The sequence below is a fragment of the Hydractinia symbiolongicarpus genome, chromosome 10 (assembly GCF_029227915.1).
Source record: "Hydractinia symbiolongicarpus strain clone_291-10 chromosome 10, HSymV2.1, whole genome shotgun sequence".
In the NCBI taxonomy this organism is placed as follows: domain Eukaryota; kingdom Metazoa; phylum Cnidaria; class Hydrozoa; order Anthoathecata; family Hydractiniidae; genus Hydractinia; species Hydractinia symbiolongicarpus.
In genome coordinates, this window is record NC_079884.1 from 9,004,953 (window position 1) to 9,027,135 (window position 22,183).

Consider the following 22,183-nt stretch of genomic DNA (forward strand, 5'->3'; position numbering starts at 1 on the left):
ATGATGGCTCTACTACATTCACAACCTTTTTGTTCGCTTTCTGATATCTGACCTTGGAGGAAAGCGCGAATTCGAGATATTATATTAATAGCCACGAGTCTTATTTTGGTTACGTGCAGCTATAATCTACCGACTCTAATTTTTCTGCAGTCCGAAGAAGCGCCAGCCCTTAAGTTAAATATTTTCAATAGTCCCGGTGCACAAATAACCGCGCTTATTTGAAAGTATTTGTTAACAGGTAAGTGTTAACATATTTTTAAAACAACCAAAACAATAATAATTACTATCAGCATGAGTTCATATTAGAAAACAAGAAAAAGGCCGAAAAACAAGATTAAAAATTATATTTCAAGATATTTTCAATAAACGCCCAGTGCTTGAGAAAACGCCCAGTTCCAGTAAGCGCCCATTTATAAGATTGCTAGATAAAATAGCCCCTGAAGCGCTTAATTGGTCACTTACAGTGTATTTCCTAGTAAGGGTGGTCAACGAGCGTGTAAAGAACGTGCTGCGTCTACAAATTAGTATAGCAGTGGAAAGTTACAATTGGAAATTGTACATTTTTGTGAACACCCCTACATTAAACTCAATGTTGTAGGAAGCATTTTTTTATTAACCCCCCTAGGTTGCCGGAAAACGCATTGAACAAAATCGATGTAAAAACATCAATTTAAAAAAGATAAAATTGCGCGGAGAAGGATCGCTAAAGGATCTTCTCACGTTGTATGATTTGATACGCCTATGCAACAAATGATATGGTTTTTTAACACACACTATTTAACTCAGGTAGATTGCTATTAAACAGGTGACAGTGCATTGAAAAAACAACACCCAAAAATATCTTTGTAGTAGAAAATGATGTTTCCATCTCCCAAACGAAAGAGGTGGAATGAGCAGGAATAGAATTGTAAATCTAGAGATCAGATTTGTTGACAATCTCGAACGACGAGAAGAAAAAGTTCCGGGGTTCTGTCAGAAAGAGAAAAAAGCTTGATGGAAATGAGGTTGATAACAACTTCATGGCTAAATGTTCCGACGGGACCTGCTCGTAACAGCAGAACGTTTCTAAATAAATAAAAAAGTACATGTTTTAATTGGCGAAAAATAAAAATAGAAAGACGAAGAGCACTTCTTCGAGTATTTCGCACGAAGTAAATTGAATTTAATATTTTGTGACTGTTGATACGTTTATTAGAATCTCAAAATTACATCACCCAGGGGACGGTTCCAGGAAATTCACGAAATGCTAAACAAAATGCTAGCCAAAGTAACGAGAAGGATTGGTTGAGAAAATGAACTATAATTTTCAATGCTTGAGTTAATTAAAAGGTAAGCTCGTAAAACGCGTGTCAGTGCCATATCTATGACACCACTTACCGTTGCTGGCTAGTGTGTAGTAGAGCGCTGACTGGGAGTTGTTGTGTTTTTTTGTTTTTTATTTTTCTGAAATAGAAAATGCTATGAAACTATAGCTAGCTAAATAGATCGCTGTGGCACAGCTGTTTTGAAGCGGACAAAAATGTTACGAAAAAATAATTCGAATTACCCTCTCAGTTAAAACAGGATATCTCAAGAACGAAATAAAATTTTTATATTCTGTAAAAAGAATAATAATCTCAGATAAATTGTCCATATTATTAAAAAAAAAATCAATGTTATGGAAAAGTATGAATATTTGAACCTAAAAAAGACCTCTTAAAACCTCTTAGCCTGTATGGCTAATTGTATAGATAAGTTTTAATGTTTGCATTTTTACGGGATTCTGCATGCGTGTGCATCATGGAAAAAATCAGAAAAATCAACAGGCAAAAAAATGCAGACCTTTATGGGTGAAGAAAGTCAAATTATGGTTAAAATTTTCGTACTGTGGCTACTAGCATCTTTTTACTGACATATGATTTAAATCTAAACTAATGCATCAAGCTATATAGCTATATTCTAATTTCAGGATCAAAAGATGCCTCTAACTAAAAAAAGAAAGGTTGGAATGGACTGGTCGACAGGCTGCATTTTTTTGCCTGTTGATTTGCGTAAAAGGTCTGGGGATTATAAACAACGCGCATCACAATGACAGCTGTCTATAGCTCTTTTATGCTTTTAGCACTACAGTTACTGATACAATATGAATTTTCCCTTGCTGTGTCTGTATTTTGTCCTCAAAACCAACATGGATCCCATCTTGGAAGTTCAGTGTTGTTGACCTTTGTCCAAATGTAAGCTTCCGCATATGGGCTATACAACGCCTTTTCCTATAAGTTGGAAGTCCTTTTATCTTTTGTTTATTATAATTACTTTAATGATCTTAGCGAGAGCTATGTTGCTAGTGATTTAACAAGAGCTTCGTGATAAAACAATACTGTAATTATTTTCTTATAACTGCAAGTTTTATTGTTAAAACTCATTGAAAATAAAATATTAGTATTAGCGCAAGTAAATATTATTTTAAAAATGTTTTTATGCATGTTTTTTTATCTTTCAAACTGTATTACAAAAAAACTTTGAATACAATAAGGTGAAATACACTTGTCGTGACACCCTCCTCCGTTACGAACTTTAAATAAATGATTTTAACACTGCTAAAGACTTCAAATATTGTCAACTAAACCATAGTCCGTAAAAAGAATTTGCATTTGAAGTTAGATTTCCCTATAAAAATGCACTCGTACTCTGTGCGGGAGACAATGGTTCGTTTCCTCTTAAAGGGGAATTAAGCCCAAATTTTTTTTCTTTGGAAATATCTTTTACAAACCCTACATATTTTGATGATATATAAAAAAATGATTCTTTGAATTTACATCCCTTTTCTAGCATAAAAGTTGACAGCAGTAATCGCCATGTTGAAATCAAAACAATATCTGTGATGTATATGTTTTACGCTCATTTCAATTTTTTGATCCCTTTGTCTTGTTTTTTTTAAAATTCTCTCCTTATTTTTTGTTTAATTGTTTGTTTATTTTAAGTAGAGAAGAATAACTTGCTGTATTAATTTTGAAACAGCCCAGATATAACTTGCTGCATATATAACTTTCAAAGCAATACAATTATATTCTGTACAACTTTCACAACAGCACAAAAATAATTCTTGTTGTATAACTTCAAAACAACGCAAGAAGATTTCTTATTGCATAACTTTTAAAAACAAGTTTTTGAGCATGCAAGTATTTTTATGTTTTCACCTCACATTTTCTTGGTGAGACAAACTATTATTATTTTTCCTTTGCAATTAAAAAATATAAACTGCGTGCGTTTGCGAAAATACGTAGATAAAAATGGTTGTCATAACACCCTCCTCCGTTTTTATTTTTTCATTAATTTTTCTTGTTGTAGTTCCAACCATACATTCTGACAGACCGTAAACTACTATCTACTTCGCGCATAGAACAAGTAATTAAGTTGGAGTCACCTTATTTCTAAAATCCAATTCTAATAAAAATACAAGCGCATGATACACGCTCACGATGTTAGGTGTCCTGATTCCAGTAGTGTAATTATTTTATCTAAAAGACAATAGTCTAATATGAAAGTAATTATTTGTGTGAGTTGCGCGTACGCGGAAGGTTACATTTGGACTGTACTGTATATCTATTGTTAAACCTTTAATCATTGCAATGATCGCCTGTTATTTTTCATGCACCATGTAAAAACCAGGGATCCCATTATCCAGGTCAGGCCTTTTCAGGAGAGACGTGCAATAGCACGCGCACACCTCCACACACACGCAAAATGGCTTAGGCGTGTTATTGATAGCACCTGCAAAATGACAAATTTTATAAGAAGTTAACCAGTGCAACACACCCAAAAACACACCTAAAATACTTGAGGCGTGCTTTTTGGCACACACGTATTAAAATTTTCCTGAAAAGGCCTGCCAGGTATCGGATCCCTTGGGATTGCTACATTGGATATAAGTCACACCCACTCCTCCCCCATCCTTAATAAAAAAAGGAAGGTTGTCTTTTTAAAGTTTAGTAAAAATGGGGGAATTTCTCAGTAAAAAGGTAGGGTTGAGCAAAATAGGGGGAGGGGGTCCTAAAAAGGGTGGGGTTGTTTCTTTTTAGCTGCTTCAAGTTAGACATTTAATTTACCTCATACTGTTTTAGTTTCAGTTTCTTTTACTTTCTTTTTAAAGTTACATCCTGTTTATTTGCATTTGAACTGACATTTTTCTAATAAAAAAAGCATATTTCAATGTTTATTACACAGAAACATCAATGTCTAGAGACCTTGTCCTTTCTCTTTACCACAATTGCAACACTTTATGAATGTAATGAATATATCTGGCGCATTTTTCGTGTTACAGTGTGCTAAAATCATTAATTCCTAATTTTTATGGTTGTGAAATACCAACTTGTTTCATGTTAACTACACTTGAGTTTGGGTGAAAGAAGAGGATGTCAGGTGAGCCTCAAACTAGATGCGTGTATGTCTAGCCTTACCCTTAAGAGGTATATAGTTGAAACGTATGCATCTCCGACCATAGGTGTCTCACGTGGATACACCTGCATCTCTTGTGGAAACGCTAACTTACTTGGGGTGTCTCTCCTTAAAACACCTGCGCCTCTTGTGGAAACGGTAACTCACCTTGGCCGTCTCTCATGAAAACACCTCCTGGAAATGCAACCCTACATCTCAGTGACTATCGTAGAATTACCTACATCTCAGCAAATCTTGTGAAAATGCCTACATCTCAGCAACTCTTTTAAACTGCCTACATCTCAGCGAATTTCATGGGAATACCTACATCTTATCAATTCTTGGGGAATTGCCTACATCTCCGCGAATTCCGTAGAAACGCCTACATCTCAATGGCTCTCATGGATTTACCTACGTCTGAGCAAATCTTGTGGAAATGCCTACTACCTGCTATTGTGCAACTTATTCGTTATAATGAAGCAAATGCATCTTCATCCCATTTTCCTGACAAAAGAAGCCTGACATCCCCAAATTCCCCCAAACTTGATTTTTAAAAGTAGAAGATTTTCAATTCATCATATTATTAACTCGCGTGGCGTCGTAGATTAGTGGTTATAGCTCTCGTACTCTGTGCGGGAGAGAAGGGTTCGTTTCCTCTTAAAGGGGAATTAAGCCCCAATTTTTTTTCTTTATAAATATCTTTTACAAACCCTACATATTTTGATGGTATATAAAAAAATTGAAATTCTATGAATTTACATTCCTTTTCTAGCATAAAAGTTGACAGCAGTTATCGCCATGTTATAATCAAAACAATATCTGCGATGTATTACGCTCACTTCATTTTTTTGATCTCTTTGTCTTGTCTTTTTTAGAATTCTTCCCTTATTTTTTGCACAATACAAGCTGGAATCACCACGCGCATCCTTTTCCAAGCCTTTCATATTAATGTACCCAGGCCATGTACTGTCAGTAACTGGTGTACCTCATTTCTGTACAAGGAATCAAAGTTTAGGTTATAGTGTTAAACCAGGATAAAATTATTGAAATTATTCATTCATCAAAACTTTTTTGAAACAAATTGTTATTTGAGGCACATGGGCTCTTCTTCTTTTTTATTTGATATTCAAGGAATGAAATTATTTTTAATTTAATTAAATAATCTGCGATGGTGTGTATTTTCATAGCGTGAGGACCTGTAAGATTATGAAGCGAAAAGTGAGAAGATAAGAAGTTACGAAAAATGTTTTATTTTGGTGTGACTATGAGAAATATGGTCTTTGAAAATATTTACAAGAAACATGTTTTAGTATATGTAGAGAGTTTCTTATATTTTTCTGGTATCATCTATGTTGTATGCTGGCTGTCTCTAACATTGTGCAGTTCCAACATAAAATTTCAAAATCCTTTTCCTTCGTAATGCACTTGGTATTATTCAAATTGTCATTCAATAAGTTTGAAAATTCTTGGCAACACTTGCATTCCACAAGAGTGAAGGAATTGAAATAACACAACATGTACAGGTACAGCAATGCAAATTTTTAAGTCTGCTCGAATTTAATTCGTCTTTTTATTAGCTATCACTAGATTCATAAGTCACTTTTTCAAGTTCTTGTTTGGAGTATTCAGGCTTATTCATGTAAAATCCTGTTACTGACATTTCACTAGAGTCACTTGAATATTCTAGAAATAGGGGAGTCAGAGCAGGAGCTTAAATTTTCCATAACTCGCTGCTTGCACTCAGTGCAAGCTTATGCTTCTTCAGCGTAAGATACATAACAGTCTCCAGAATCAGCCGTGGCCTCAGAAAATTTAAATGGCGCTTACCGTTCGCTCTTAGAAGGAGAAACTTTTATATTAAAGTCAATCCAAATAATATTTATTTTTCAAATTTTTAAACAGAATTTGAGAAATGAACATAATGTTAACCGAAATAATGCTGTTTAATTTGAGGCTTATTCCCCTTTAACGGTGATTCAACATGGGCGAGTGAATGTTACCTTAGCCCCAGGTTAACCCAAGCCATGTGAGGGAAATTGGAGAGATGGCACCCTATGTGGGCCATTTGATGTTGCCAGGAGTTGTCTAGTAGAGTGCGACCCTGATTGGGTCTGCGTAGCTCAAAATGAGCATTAAATACTCTAGGACTCTCCATATAAGCCATGGCCCCTCCTAGAAATAATAGACAGGGTATATCCCTCGATATTTTGAGACTAGCCATGTAAAATAGGCACATCTATCCATCTATCACAATCTGATAATGCGCAACCAACAAATAGTAACTAAGATTTCAGTCAACCAAATAAACATCAATTAATAAGGGTTTACTTTCAAGAACAGTTTAAGCACTTTTTGAATTTTTCTTAGGCCACTCCAATTTAATTAGTTGTTCTACGGGCGAAGTTGATAGTAGCTTATGGTCGGTCGATCTGCGAAATAAAAATAATTTTATTGAGAATGTATGGTCGGAACAACAAACGAAAAATAAAAATAACAACAGAGGAGGGTGTTAAAAAATAAAAATAATTTGCCTCATTAAAGAATAGAAACGAGTTCTCAAGGTGAAAAGATAAAAATACTTGCATGCTCAAAAACTTGTTTTTAAAAGTTATGCAGCAAGAATTTTTCTTGTGTCATTTTGAAAGTTGTACAGAATATACTTGTATTGTTTTGAAAGTTTTACAGCAGGTTATACTTGCGCTGTTTCGAGACTTATACAGCAAGTTTTCTTCTCCTACTTAGAATAATAAAACAAACAATTTTAGTGTTCTTTTAATATTTGTTGCGCAGTTTTGTGGCAAAATCTAAATTTAAGTGCAAATTGTTTTACAGATTATAGATGTTTAGTTGAGAGTATTCAAAGTCTTTCGCAGCAGTAAAATCATTTTTTTTAAAATTCATAACGAAGGAGGGTGTTACGACAAGCATATTCTATCTTGTTTTAATTATTTTTTCTAAATGGTATCGACTGTATAGTAATAGTATCGACAGCTTAGCGTAATTTTAAATATATATGTTAATCACAACGAAGGAGGGCGTTACGACTTGTTTTTTGCTTGTATTATAACTATTTTAGCAAAAGTAGCTAATTTTTGTTATAAATCACATAAAAATTTAAAAACTTCTGCTTAAGCACGTAACTATTTTTGTGATTACAAAATTAGCGCATCACGATTTTAATGATTTTAGTTTTATCTCAACAAAATACCATAAACAAAAAAACTTCCAGTGGCCTTAACCACAGTGGTCCTAAGTAAAGTAAAGTTGATTCACCTTGTTGACATTCAACCAACAAAAAAAAACATCATTGATTATCTTGAGATGGGATGAGAATTTGTTTTTTTCCTTTTTTTTTCTTTAAAACTTTTTTGCTTGATATTATTTTTTTGTTCTTGTGAGATTTAGGGTCAGTCAGGCCCGTAGAACAACTAATTAAATTGAAGTCGCATTATAGGGAGTTGTAAAACAAGGTTTTACTTTTTGAAATTTAAGTAAGAACTTGACAATAGAAGCTCTGGACATGTGCCAGGAAGAGTGTGGTGTATAACAAATAGATCTTAACTTATGCCGACACATATTTGAAAACCTGCCATTCTTACCATTAATATGTTTGTTGTGGAAACACTAACTCAGCGGCTTATGTTTTAATATAGACTATTTTACCATTGCTACAGGATTGTGTCATAATGCAAATTACACCTCTCTTTTAGTTTTATATAATGTCTAATGTCTCACAACTTTTGTGTTTGCAGTTTATTTGAAAGAAGAATATATTTCCATTAACAATTGCTAGTCCAATTTATTTAATCTTATAATGGTGAAACCTGGAATGCTACAAAACTCTGATGTGGATGCCTTGTCAATTCTGCAGCTATGTGTATTAAGATCAAGATAGCTTTTGATACTTACTTTACAAATTCGTAGTCTAATTTCCTAATCACATTTGGGAGAACAAAGATAGGACTAAGGTAACTGCCTCAGTATGCAGGGTGTTGTGAGAATTTACTTATTTTGTTTTTCTAGTAACTATCCCAGCTAGTCTTTTAATTTTCACTTGCCACAAAATGTGTAGCTGGGCACTGTGGATGAGTGGATTATCAATGCTTACTTCACTCAACTATTAATTGACTTTCACAGTGTGAAATCTGTGCACAAAAAGTTCAATAATTCTCTTATTAGCCTGATTAGAAACAAAATCTATAGTCATTTAAAAAGTGAGTTGGAAAAAAAACTTAGAACACTAGCCTAATTCTTTTATATAAAAACTATGGGGTTGACGATGGCTTTGTTGAGTTTTAAACGCCAAAGTGGCATGCCTAATTTAGGATATATACATTAAAACTATGATTCCTATGTTCTTTTAGGATTTAAAAGAAGCAAATTTGAAAGTAGAATTCCCAAAATTAGAAAGCCTAGACATTTTTACAATTATATGTAACATAAGTTATTCCTTCTGAACAATAAGAGGCTACTCTGTTACCAATTCCAACACCATTTTGGTAATGCAGGCAGATTTATGATCATTGCCTCTTTTAGCCTTTCAAAAATAATTACAATAATGTTTAAAGTAAAAAAAAAATCATTAATTCTTGAAAATGGATTAGAAACCAAAAGCTAATTATTAATGAGTGGAACATTGTACTTTTAATTACATAATTATGTGTGCATGTTCTGTAAAGTATTTAAGGTGATTACTATAAAATTGAGATGAAAAACAAAACAATTAAATAAGTAAAAAAGGAAGCCATAACCAAAAAAGTAGTTTTTGCAAGTATTGTAAAGAAAGAAGGAAAGTTTAAACATGTGTTTTTATTAATCATTTAAAGCTCTACCTTATTCCTTCTAGCAATGTGTTGGGATATGAATATTTAAGGGAGGTGTACCAACTGTGATATGCTAGTTGTTTATGATGCCCTGACATGAGCAAATACCCCATATAATGTCTTTTAATTATTCAATCTTTTTGCAATAGCTATTTAGGAAGTCAAGGGAAATGGCTTTAAAAAGGATATTTCATGATAGGAGAATTGGCAGGATAACCACTTCATGTTTCTTTTTGTTAATATCTTCTGCACAAACAGTGTTTTAACTAAAACATCAATCCGTCTTTTTATAATATCAGTTTTGTTAATATTTTGAGTGTGGTGTTATTTATACATATTTATATATTATTTATTATTTATATATATTTACCAGATTTGACACCTTCACATCACAACAAATGTATTGTTCAGGCTGGAAGTATGTTATAAAAAAGTGAACCAAGTCAGAAAAAAAATGTTATTGCTTGTGACAGATGTTTATTAAATTTCCACAATTTTTTGCAAGATATACCGTTGTTCAGTAGGATATAACATATTTAGGGTTATCTTGAGTTAAAGATTTTATTTTTGATGTTTACTGGTAAGTACATCTAAAATTTACTAATTTCTCTCAATATGGCCTTTGAAATTCTGTAAAAAGGACGTAAGACAATAATTTCTTTTGTTTGTATGGTAAGTTTGGGATGTTAAGTCTAATGTTTTTTCTTTTACTTGAAATTTTTTTTGTGAATGGGGATTATGTCAGTTAGGGAGTTTGCTAGAAATCCGCACTTGTTACGGTTAAGGCCCCAATTGGCAATTACTGTGAGAGACTTTCAGAGATGACCAATGGTGGCATAGAGGGTAAATTTTAAAATTCTATTCTATTCAGCAACAGCTCACCCAAAGTTAATTCTTTCTAACATTGATTTAAGATTTCAAGTCATTATTGTCTATATTATAATGCCCGTATATGTCTGTCTGTCTGTCTGTCTGTCTGTCTGTCTGTCTGTCTGTCTGTCTGTCTGTCTGTCTGTCTGTCTGTCTGTCTGTCTGTCTGTCTGTCTGTCTGTCTGTCTGTCTGTCTGTCTGTCTGTCACGCAAATGGTAGCTTAGCTGCGCAATAGCGAGAAGCACGTAATGCGGTATAAAAAGGACGGGCGAACCTGTGGATTTTCCATGGGCTAACGACTAGTGATATACTATTGCTACTATTTTTAATTTCTTTGTGGACAAACATACCTTATCGGACTGAAGACTGATGATATGGCCAAACTCGCATCAAGTTAAAATTGTACAAAGAATCGATGATTAGGAAATTATAGTATTTTCAATTGGAAATCGTCCATCTTACGGACAAAATAGAGTTAATAGTTAATATCCTGAATGTTAGATTTACCTGCCAAAATGTTTTCTATATTCTATAGTATATTTTTTGATAAGTCCTAAATGAAAATTGATCAAGATATAAATGCAGGAGGTTTCTCCTCTATTATGTTTTTTGTATACATTTTTTTTATAATTTTGTTCCAGTTTTTGATATAAAATATTCAAGGAACCTAAAAACATGACATGAAAAATTATGTACTTTTGTATATTGCAGTGCAGTGTTTATTCCTCCCCTTAATAATTTTATTGTCACTAAAAACAAAGATGGTAATCTAATTCCTGGGATTTGCTGAAACCTTTAGGGTGTTTTTCGACGAGTTTAAGTGTTTGTGTATGTAGGGATTATTTGTGTCTCTATGCAATGTTACCTAAAAGACTAAAATCATTGTAAAACATTTTCATAAAGAAAAAAAAATGGTAAAACAAATTCTAAAACTTTTTTGTACTTGTTTAAAATATTTTGGCATCAGAAAACCTGGTAGGTCGTTTTGATTTGTTATTTATATTTTGCCTTTCCCTCACTGCTTATTTTGCATCATAATTAATCTTTTTTGTGCTCGGGCGGTCAGGCTAAGTAATTATTTTATTGTAATGTATAGTTTCTGTAACTCTGAGAGAATATGTGTAAGCCCCTTTTCAGTACCAGAATAGGAAATGTGTTGTGCAATGTATCAGTCCTATTTTCAACCTTAAAAAAAAATATTTTTGATCTGAATCTGTTGTTTTTTTTGTTTTTTTTAGCATAATATTTCTTATACATCTTATATTGTGTCATAGTTATAAATCCTAAGATTGGAGGTGAAATTTATGTTTAAATTATTTACAATCACAAGATGCGAAATCTGGTCTGTGTACACACCATAACAATATACTGGCATAATACAGTAAAACCCATTTTACAGCTCTGGTTAGAAGATAAAACATATGTCTTCTTTTCAAGTAAACTCTGATTTGAAAAATAACGGCTACAAACTCACTACTATGAGTGGGTTGACACAGACAACGATATTTTTGTGCTCACCCTGCCTTGTAAAACGTTTTTGTTTTCAAGAGAAAAAAGTCATGTTTTATTCTTTGTATATGTTTTTATTTGTGTAAATGTAGTAACGTAGTAATATACAGCCACGTCAAAGAATTTTTTAATACATATTTTGCAAAAATATTTTAATTTTTATATATTGATCTATCAAGTTACATTTATTATTTTTTATCACAACAAAGAAAAAAAATACATGATTGTAAAAAACTTTAAGGTATTTAGTTTTTTAAAGTTTTATATTTTTTTAGCTTTACTGTGTTGCTAAGCAACAGTGTTCATTAAAGTGTGTTATTAAAAGAAATCTTTTGTGTTTATATCTTTCATTATTTATTATTTGTTTTTGAAAAATACATTTCGCACTGTGCTTTTCTTGTTAATTCTTTTTGGTGTTTGTTCTGTGGAAAAACTTCAGTTGTAATATATAACCCGTTGTGTAAAAGAAATCTGTATTTAATATCATATCTTATTTTTTAACTGTATTGTTATGTTTTATGTATATTTTTTTTCTTAGAAGCGATTTAAATTAGAAGTAGTCAGTCGTTAAAATATTTTTTTAATTAAAAGATATACAAGGAAATCTGTGGTGTTTCGGATACAGCAAGTTTTTTTCTTAACTTCCATCTTTGTTCTTTACAATTTCTAGAAATACAAAAATTAAAAAAAAACAAAGACATTGTAATTCTACAACTTCAAATTTAAAGATTATTTGACCATATTTGCATGTTGGAGTAGAGTGTAAAAGAAGATTTATCCTCCATTTTACCAGGTAGGAATATCTTTACTTTTGTTCAATAGAAACATATACTTTCTTTCAAATCGAAAAGGACAATCTTTGTAATTAAATTGAGGTAGAGCTACTTTGTGCATTACTAATATACTGCCTGGCTGCAAGCTGGATTTAATCTGCAGTCTTGGTGTTGTGAGGGTGCTAAACTAATGAATAAATAAATTAAAGTGAAGCCGTATCTCAGTGCAGACTAAGGAGTCTGAAGATCAAGCTTTCTTGCAACTTTTTATAACATCAGTTATTATCAGGAATTTTTAGACCTGTGAAATATGGCTAATGTATAATGTTGGTAGTAGTACATGATCTTTAAAATACACAACGTTAAAAAAAATTAAAACGGCAAAAACTATTTTTTTTTTAACCTTAACTTTTAGTTTTGGTCAGAGTTTGTGTCCCTGCTTTGCAAGGTTGAGCCCATCTTGAGATTACACGTAATTTTCTATTCATTCTTTGACAGTGTTCTTGGATACAAAGCTACAAGAAACATGTTTTTAACTGGTTCTAATTTTTAGTTTTATAATGATTTGGTCTGATGTAATTTGATAAAGGCTAGAATACATATACTCAATAACTTAAAATCACAACACAAAAAATCAAACAAACAAGCAAAGATATAAATAACTATGCTCTATTGAAACGATAATTTTGTGAAATATTTGTTGTCTGGAGTATAATGCGAAACAATCAAACGAATAAATCTAGTCAATAATGCAAAACTAAGAGATAGTAGGGTTATTTATGAACTCTGCATGATAATTTTTGATATGTCACAACTCTATATTATACATGTCGACAACACTGGTTTGTCCTTCCTTAAGTTAGCAGCTTATTTTTAACAGCTATTTATTTTTAAGATCTAGCTACTATAAAAAGCTTGATCTTGGATTACAAATATAAGATCATCTCAGTGATGTATTATATATTATGTCAGTTTGTATCAAACTGAATTGACCAAGATGGGTGTGCTACGTCACCTTGTCTGCATATTGTAGCATTTCTATTTGATCAATTTTTTGTTTGTTTTTATCGTTTTTATTGTTTTTACTGCTTTTTTCTATTTTTATTCTCAGACAGGACGGACTTTGATAGCAGTTTTTTTTGTATTTATGTATATATTTGCAAATTACTGAAGTCCTCATCCTGTATAAATATTTTTAAATAAATAAATAAAATATAAATGAATTGCCGACAACGCAGAAACACAACCTAAGACTTTTTAACCTGATTCATTATCTTGAATTACATGTGATGTGAATTTGTCAACGAAAATTTTATTGTGAATGTGTTACAATTTCTAGGACTCATTGCTTATTATGTAGAAAGAAACATAAACAAAATTAAAAGCCACTAAGAAATCTTCTAGACATAAAAAAACCAGTTACATAATCCAGTGGTTATTACATTAAAAATCATTGGTGTTATTCATTCAATTCATTAAAATATAAAAATGAGTTAGATGAGACCATTGTTTGTTACAACTTTGCTCATCATGCGTTATAGAAGAGTTTGAATATTCAAGAGAAATTTACGTAAGTGAATAATCTGCAGCGAATACCATCTGCTTGAAACCCTGAAGTTAATTGTATGTTAACAATTTCTAGATGCATGATTTGACATGTTGTCTTATATCGGGCATGGGGTGCAGGTCAAGTAAACACCAAAATTCTGTCGCTGATGAAGAAAATGCTGAAAATGATGAAGTTTATGGTGAGTTGTGCAGAGTCATTTTAACTTGGCCAAAAAATTTGACAACTTTTAGCTATATAATATTAAAAGCATTGTCATTGAGTCGTGATTCTTATTCAGTGCACCATTTTTTGTTTTTGTTTTTGAGGTATGTATGAGCTATTACCTTTTAATTGGGAGTGTTAGACAGTATGATTGTATTATGAAGCAGACAATATCTACAACAGCAAGTATACAGTTAAAACAATAACTTGAAGAAATTGTTATCAGAGATGTGAAAAGATACATGGATGATTTTAATCATATACTCAGCATGCTTAATAAAACAAGAAAAATCTGGGTGTTGGGAGGAGGGGTATATATGTGATCTTGAATGTAGCAAGTTCAGAAGAGGATAAAAGTGTCGTTATAAAAAGTTGTTGCGTACTAGGCTTGCTTGAAGATAGAAAACAAAGACAGTGTTTCAGAAGTTGATTGAGTAAAGCGTACAACTATTTAGATTGAATAGGTAAAGATGAGATGGTGTTTGTGTTGTAATTACAACTTTATATGATAATTTTTTTAAGGAGACACAAAAAATGGTCGATGTACAGAAGCAGCTGATAAAAACAGCAATAAAGGTTTTCCACAAGAGCGCAAATTATCAGATTCACAGGTATAACATTACTTTGTAGTAACCGTTTGTACACACGTGTGTACAATTTTTGTGTGTACTATACATGTAAAATAGTACTGAAATATTCTAATGTTGAGTCTCAATGAATCCTACCACACATTTTTAAATGTTTTCTAACTTTTGTTGATAAAACTTTTCAGTAAATTTAAATGTTCGCAATAACAGATGGAGCTGAGAGATGATTATATTAAACTGCCATTGAATTCTTTAATAATATATTTTAATCTTTTTATGGGGTTGCTGCTGAGACATGTTTTTTTCGAATTGAAACACCATGATTGTATAGAAGTGTACTCAACACATATTACTACTGGAGTTCTCCGCATAAGCAGTTGTGTTAGCCTAATTTCTACTGGAATTTAGAAAGCTTTTTTAATAAAAAACCTAAGCAATTAGTGAAGTACTATTATTTTTCGTTTCAGTTTGATTCAAAGAAAAGGTAGGTGTTAAATAATTATTTTTTAATTTTTACGATGTTCATTTTGTGACGACAAAAATGACAATAAGAGAGAGATTATAAGTGATTTGATGATGCTGTTATTATAAACTTGGTATAATTAATATTTCTCATTGTTTATTTGAGTAAGAAACTTTCCGTCTAGTTTATAGACGGAGAAGTCACAAATTTTAGACTTTGTTACAGATTAGGCATTTTTTTGATACCACCATTTTATTTTTTGCTTTTATTTCTTTAGAACTGCTGTGTTCGCAAAGAAGCCAAATAAGTATGTTGTTTTCTTCTGTGTTCAATTATTTTCAAAAAAATTCTGACTATTGTATGAATAATTCCTTTATTTCAGACCATTCTCACAATCTCAAACAGATTTCTTTGAGATGCTGGAAAGAAAGATAAATGCAGTAAGTGGTTTTTTGTAAGTATTTTGGTTGAAGTAAGGTAAAGTTATTGCAAATAGCTTGTTACACCAGTCATTGCGCACGGGTTAAAATCACATTTTATTGGCTTTCACGAGCTTATGTTTTTTGCAACAGTAATTACAATGATTTTTCCAAATCGTTTTAGTCTTTAGTTTTAACATTACTATTGCAAAGAAATGCTTACTATTTATAGGGTAGCGAGTGTAGTGCTGGGTATAGGGGAGGGGAAGGGGCAAAAAGCCCTACCCCATAACTTCTATTATTTGGCATATATCTTTTTACTTAAAAATATTAAAATGAAGTATTTTGAATGTCATATATTAACTAATTTTCTATTAACTTATTGAGGCGCCAGTAAGCGAAAAATACCGGAATTTTTTAAAATGTCGGTTTAATAAATTGTAGCATTTATTTAGTGCATCTTTTGGTTTTAGGTTTTGGATTAAAGTAAATAAATTTATAGGGCGCCAAACCTACAAAATCCTCAAAAAACGAAAAAATTCACAAATTTGTTGAGCGTAGCTTCTAGAAAACCTTAACGCTCTGAGGCTTATATGGCTGTTTGTAGCAAGGGGTGTAAAGTGTTTGAAATACTTACGACCCTCAAATCTAAAGCTTTAATGAATCTTTATGTCAAGTAATTCGAAAAATATAAAAAAAAAAACTTTGAAAAAATTTGCGTGGCATATTACCTGCTTGAACCTTTCTTGGTCTTCCCCAAATGATAAAAACATAACTACCAAAAGTTCCAGGGTCATTGGATTACCGGTATAACGTTAATAACGAAAGTATGCCTGCTAGGGCATTTTTCCTCTCCCTCCCTGCAGGAATAGGATTAAAGGAGATTTCTCAGGAGTCAGGCAAGTGTATTATAACTCTAAAATGGTTTTCAGCAAGAGCTCTGTTAATTATTCATTTTCTTTTTTTCTTCTGTTTTTTGCTCTCATATTTTGTAAGTCAGCCTCGTGTTTCTTATTAAAAAAACATGTACACCTGTCAATAACTTATGTTTTAGGGAAGGGACTACACATCTGAAGACGAGTTCTCTACAAGGTGACATTTTTTTGCAAGAAAAAAATAATCACGATGAAATAAACTTTGAAGTTAATATAATAACCTCACTCATTGCTGACGTTTTATCACGGACAGTAAATGGAGGATAGAAAAGCAGTGTAATGACCAGTATATTTTTAATAATCTTTGGAGCGTTTCCTTTTTTAAGTTTATGTCTTCTTGAAGTCAGAAGAGATGGTTGTAAAAATTGTCTGCTGTATGTAGCGGAGTTTTTCGGATGACACACAAGTTTTTGCAGAAAGTCGTTTACACAGCTTAATGAGGGAACCGAATTTCTGCGTCTGCAAAATCACTTAAATTAGGAAACATTTTTTAAACATAACTCAGTTGCTATCAATGTTATATGTAGGAATAATTACTTTTTGAGTAAACATTCCCCTTCTGCCGCACCTATTATCAAACTTATACAATGAAATAAATATTGTCATGTATTCTTAGTCATCTGACTACCCGAAAAAGCTTAAAAAAGTGCCTACGATGTCATTCAGAGAGACTTAAAGTAGCTACGATGCTACACAGGGAGACTTAAAGTAGCTACGATGTTACACAGGGAGACTTAAAGTAGCTAAGATACTATACAGGGAAGTAGCTGCGTTAGTGTATAGTGTATTATAAAAAGTATTTTCCGAATGTGAAATAATGGGTGAAGAGATTTTTGTTTATTTACTATTTCTGTTCTATATTTATATGATTTGACTAGCATTATTTAAGACTGTAAATTTTATTTTACTTGCTGATAATTAATGAGAAATATATCTTTTTCAAAGAATTTGATCGTTTTTTGTTTTGTTGATGTTTTTTGGGCGTGCATTTTTGATGAACACTGGAAATAATAAAACTAAATAATGTTATGACACGGATAAAATAATTTGAATGACGTCATCACACACTCCTGGACATGGAAAAAGGGCAAAACGGTGGAACAAAAACTTAAAACTGTTTGCAAACAATTTAAATAAAGGCGTCGTGTTTTTTCTGGTCACCTGTTATTCGTTGAGTCTTAACCTTGACAAGAAACGTGATGTCGTATCAAAAAACTGACTACTTTATTCGAAGAAACTTTCGCGTGAGAAACTTTCGCGAATTTCGCGTTTTTTGGCCTTTTTTGCGAAACTTTTTCTTGCAAAACTTTCAAAAATAGCCATTCGCGAAAGTTTATTCAGTACAAACTTTCCAAACTGTCGATTCGCGAAATTTGACTTACTTTCCCTCACTTGGCTCCCCCCCCTCCATATAAAAAAGAGAAACATTGGAGCCTTTCCATGCTGGTTGGACGATTGCCTTTTACAACTACCAGCCGATGGTAAAGATATCATTAATGGATAGAAAACCGCTGGAATATATGACGTCATTGTACTTAGATTAAGTAAGCTACCGACGATAGATCCTTTTCATGGTATTGATCCCGTGTTCGATCAAGACCCTACCTTATTAGCTTTGCATCTGGACGCCGTTTGCAGAATTGATGAAGAGGAGTGGAATGCTTATAGCCAAGTTACTGGCAAAGAAGACGATGACCACGTTGCATGGGAGCCGGATGAAGACGAGCCTAGAAAGAAAATTACATCGTTAAAAACACTTCTTCCTTTTTCTATCATAAGAAATATATCATAAGAACTATGCTGCGTCAGCAGTCTGGTGCATAGACATAGAAAAATCTACAAAATCAACATTTCAACTTGGTCTGTCACAGAATTCGAAGTATTTTTGAAATAACGCGGATTATCCTCATGCTCCACCATTCAGACCTTTTTTGTGCTGGCTAAGAACTTGGAACTAGCATAGCCACAATTACCAGCTATCTAATCGATACACACCCTTAGAATTTTCCTCAATGATCCGAAATATAATTTTTATGGACCCGCGAAATTATCTATTTGGAAAAATTAGTACCATACCAGGTTAACTGAATTTTTTAAAGAAAAGAAAAATCACATGCAATGTTTTTACATCATTTTGCTTTCGGGACAATTGTGTAGTTATTCATTTGCAGTTACTGTAAAAGCCCTAGAGCGGCATAGAAAATGCAAAACCAGAACGATCAACCCCGTTCTAATTTAATCCGCGACATGGTATAGTGAATATTTGTCAATTTAGTTTATTACGCTGCGGACGCTGTTCTGCCTAGGATTCAAAAACGGCCTGTTTAAAAACAGGACGGCCGGATTATGTACGCATGGCCTGATTATGTCGTGGTTACCGGATTATAAACGCTGATAGAATGGCTGGTAAGGCAGGCTGTGATTGGCATTTTCCTCAAACTTTTGTGAAAAAATCATTGACGAATTATTGTCACATGCCATTTTTCTCTGCAAGATAACACACCATTGAAAACTAACTGGATTTTGCGGATGGGTGGATTCATTTTTATTTTTCACAGGAACTGACCTAAATTATTCGTTTTGCGGAAATTAAGTTTGGTGAAAAGTTATTAACCTTGCAAATCCCAAAATATATTTTCCACGAAATTTCGTTTTATTTAAGAACAACAACTTTGTCGCTCAATCAACATTAGACTGTCGTACATAAGTCTGTCTGCCCCGATCATGTTTGTTTTTTAAGTAACAAATGATATTAGACTGTCGTACATAAACCGGCCTGCCCTGATTATTTTCCTTTTACAAGTGCCAAATAATATTTTTTAACTGTCCTACATAATAAGCTGGTCTGTCCTGATTATGTTGCCCTGGTTATGTATTTTCTGCCCTGCTCTCGAATTTAGTTTACAACAGTTATTGAATTTTCTGGTTTTAAAAGAAAGGTGTTTATTTTATACCGTTTCTTTATATGGAAGACATACAAAAACACTGCTGAAGTTTCCGCGAAATTGTGGGAACAGCGAGTTTTCCAATAATTATCGCGGGAACTAATTTTCGAGAAATTGTCAAAAACTTCTCCAAATTGCAAAAACTAATTTCCGCAAAAATTAATTCCCTTATAGTAATAAAAATAAAGCAAAAAAATGGTTTATGCCGACTGATATATCTTTGAAAATAAGTAGAATTAACTTCAATTACATTACTCTTTTCAAGGCCAACACCAAGGTACTCATTTCTTGCTAACCAGTTTGTGAACAGCTTCTACTTTCTGAGAAAACAAACGTTTACAAATACCAAAATGCCAAGGTATTGGCAACATGCCTTTAAAAAGAAAAAATATTGTATATATTTTAAATTTCTCTCACAGAAAAATGTCTATTAATATTAAACAAAAAAAATTGCTGCCAAAATTCTGTTTAAAATATAATACATGCATTATGCACTATACTTATATTACTTCTTTTTGTACTTAAATGTTTTCAGAGGGTCATCACTACGTTTTTTCTTGGCTTTCTCATGCAAAGGAATATTTCTTTTACGTTTCCGTCTTGGTTTCAGCATCACATGTTTCAACGTTTCGGGCACCAAGTATTCAGGAACATTCTTCATATGTGGTTGTTGATCAAGAGGTGCAGAAACTTTATCATGTCGCAACACTTTTAAATCTTTTGGATTATCTTCAAAATATGTTTTCAACTTTGCTGAGTTGAAAATTTGTCCCTTAATTTCTTTTAATCGTGCATCTTTGACTTTAAGCTTTGTAATACTATTATATGCATCATTTACTCGATACCGCAATCCTTCAATTTCGTCAACTTTAAAATTATAAGGTTTTAAAAGGACTTGATCAGATGATTTTTCAGTGTTTAATCGTTTTTCAATATTAAGAAGAAATTTTTGTTCTTCTTTACTTGCAACAAAAGAAAGCGCTGTTCCTGTATTACCTGCTCGTGCAGTCCTTCCAACTCTGTGTATATATGCATCAGACGTTGTTGGAAAGTCAAAATTAAGGACATTATCCACATCTTGAAAATCAATCCCTCTAGAGACGTTATACTCTTTATCTGCTTTTTTGGCTTTCTTCTTTGTTTTGTCTTTCACAATTTCTGAATTCTCTGTTTCTATAACTGTTGCTTCATCTGTCGCAATCACAATATCATACACACCCCTATTAAATTCGTCGACGATATGAACTCGTGAACTTTGTGGTAACTCTGAATTGAGGACACATGTGCGTATATAAAATTGTTCAAAAAACAACTTTAATCGATAACTTTTATCAATAGAATTTACAAATATGAGTGTTTTCCCCCGGATTAAATTTAATTTAAACAAGGCATAGGCCAACAAAAATTTATCGCTAGCTTCACACTTGACCATAAATTGAGAAAGTTTGTTATTCTCAACAGACTCTTGACCTTCAATTTTTAATATAGTTGGATTATGAAGTACTAAACGTTTTAAATTATCAACATCCTTACTAATAGTTGCAGACAGAAGCACTGCTTGATATATTTTTGGTAAATGTGTAACAAGTGCTGTCAAATCGTTCTCATAACCATATGAAAACATCAAATCTGCTTCATCAACTACTAAAAAGTCCATACTACTCTTAATATTGATAGATTGATGGGCTATGTGAGCTAACAATTTGCTGGGTGTGCTGATAAGAATATTTGCTGTTCCAAGCATGGACGATACATTTGGTACGGAAGGATTTCCTATATCAATTACAACAACTTCTTTGGAACAATAGGCTGTCAATTCTAGAGCGTTTCTGTATGCTTGCTTGCATAACTCTTTCGATGGGACTAACACTAGACTTACATATTGTTTCTCCTTCTTTCTTTTCTGTATCAACGTTTTTTGAATAATGGGAACGAGATAGGCCCCTGTCTTCCCAGATCCAGTGCTTGCACGAACAATAACATCTTTTCCTTCCAATGAAAGCGGTATTGTCTTGTTTTGTACAGGCGTAGGATTTGACCAGCCAAGCTTAGATATAGCTTTAAGCAATCTGGCATCAATATCAAAAGCAGAAAAGGAAGAAGGTTCGGCCATTTTTACCTTCACGTGCGCGAACCTTCTTTTCCGTTTCAAAAAAGTATGTGTGCGGGGAAATATGTACCGGGTGATTGGGTTTGATGACGTCACTATTTTAATTTTTTGTTTTTTAAGAGATATTTTCTAATTGTGACAGAGAGTTTATATGTTACAGATTTTTATTATTTTATATTATCTATACTACGAAGTTAAGCATTTGTAACATATGATGTGTAAAAAACAATTTTTTTTACATATTTCTTATATTCCAATTTTCTTGTGTGGCTCAATGGTCTAGTGGTATGATTCTCGCTTTGGGTGCGAGAGGCCCCGGGTTCAAATCCCGGTTGAGCCCAAAGTTTTTTCTATTTTTTTAAAAAAATTTTTTTTACAAAAACGATTTACCTGTACTGAAAGCTCAGTCTGGTGTTAACAACAGACTGTTTCCTATGTTTTTGTTAAACCGAAATTCCTCCAGTTGTTTTTTCTTTGGAAAAAAAGCATTGTACCTACATGATGTGCGACATTGTTTTACTGATCGCGCTGTCTGGAGTAACATTTATTTTTTATAAACTTTCA

The 22,183-nt window shown here is 32.6% G+C and overlaps 2 protein-coding genes and 1 non-coding gene across 3 annotated transcripts; 2 read left to right on the forward strand and 1 right to left on the reverse strand.

Moving 5' to 3' along the window:
* Window positions 1–1,193: 1,193 nt before the first annotated feature.
* On the forward strand, window positions 1,194–17,511 carry LOC130612438 (uncharacterized protein C1orf21 homolog). Its single transcript, XM_057433750.1, has 8 exons — window positions 1,194–1,329; window positions 12,287–12,409; window positions 14,032–14,137; window positions 14,683–14,771; window positions 15,215–15,231; window positions 15,488–15,517; window positions 15,593–15,650; window positions 16,684–17,511. Exons 3-8 carry the CDS (start codon window positions 14,032–14,034, stop codon window positions 16,723–16,725), a joined length of 342 nt encoding a protein of 113 aa, XP_057289733.1. The 5' UTR covers window positions 1,194–1,329; window positions 12,287–12,409; the 3' UTR covers window positions 16,726–17,511.
* A 2,194-nt stretch (window positions 17,512–19,705) lies between these two features.
* On the reverse strand, window positions 19,706–21,670 carry LOC130612434 (probable ATP-dependent RNA helicase DDX56). The gene has a single exon (XM_057433743.1). It carries the CDS (start codon window positions 21,620–21,622, stop codon window positions 20,015–20,017), a length of 1,608 nt encoding a protein of 535 aa, XP_057289726.1. The 5' UTR covers window positions 21,623–21,670; the 3' UTR covers window positions 19,706–20,014.
* Window positions 21,671–21,887: 217 nt separating this feature from the next.
* Trnap-ugg (transfer RNA proline (anticodon UGG)) lies at window positions 21,888–21,959 on the forward strand. Its single transcript has one exon. It is a non-coding gene; the product is annotated as a tRNA-Pro (tRNA).
* Window positions 21,960–22,183: the final 224 nt, after the last annotated feature.

Coding starts and splice junctions, on each gene's coding strand:
- LOC130612434 (XM_057433743.1), bottom strand. CDS start 21,622: ATGGCCGAACCTTCTTCCTTTTCTGCTTTTGATATTGATGCCAGATTG.
- LOC130612438 (XM_057433750.1), top strand. CDS start 14,032: ATGCATGATTTGACATGTTGTCTTATATCGGGCATGGGGTGCAGGTCA. Junction 15,518..15,592: donor TTCGCAAAGAAGCCAAATAA/GTATGTTGTTTT, acceptor CCTTTATTTCAG/ACCATTCTCACAATCTCAAA. Junction 15,651..16,683: donor TGGAAAGAAAGATAAATGCA/GTAAGTGGTTTT, acceptor CTTATGTTTTAG/GGAAGGGACTACACATCTGA.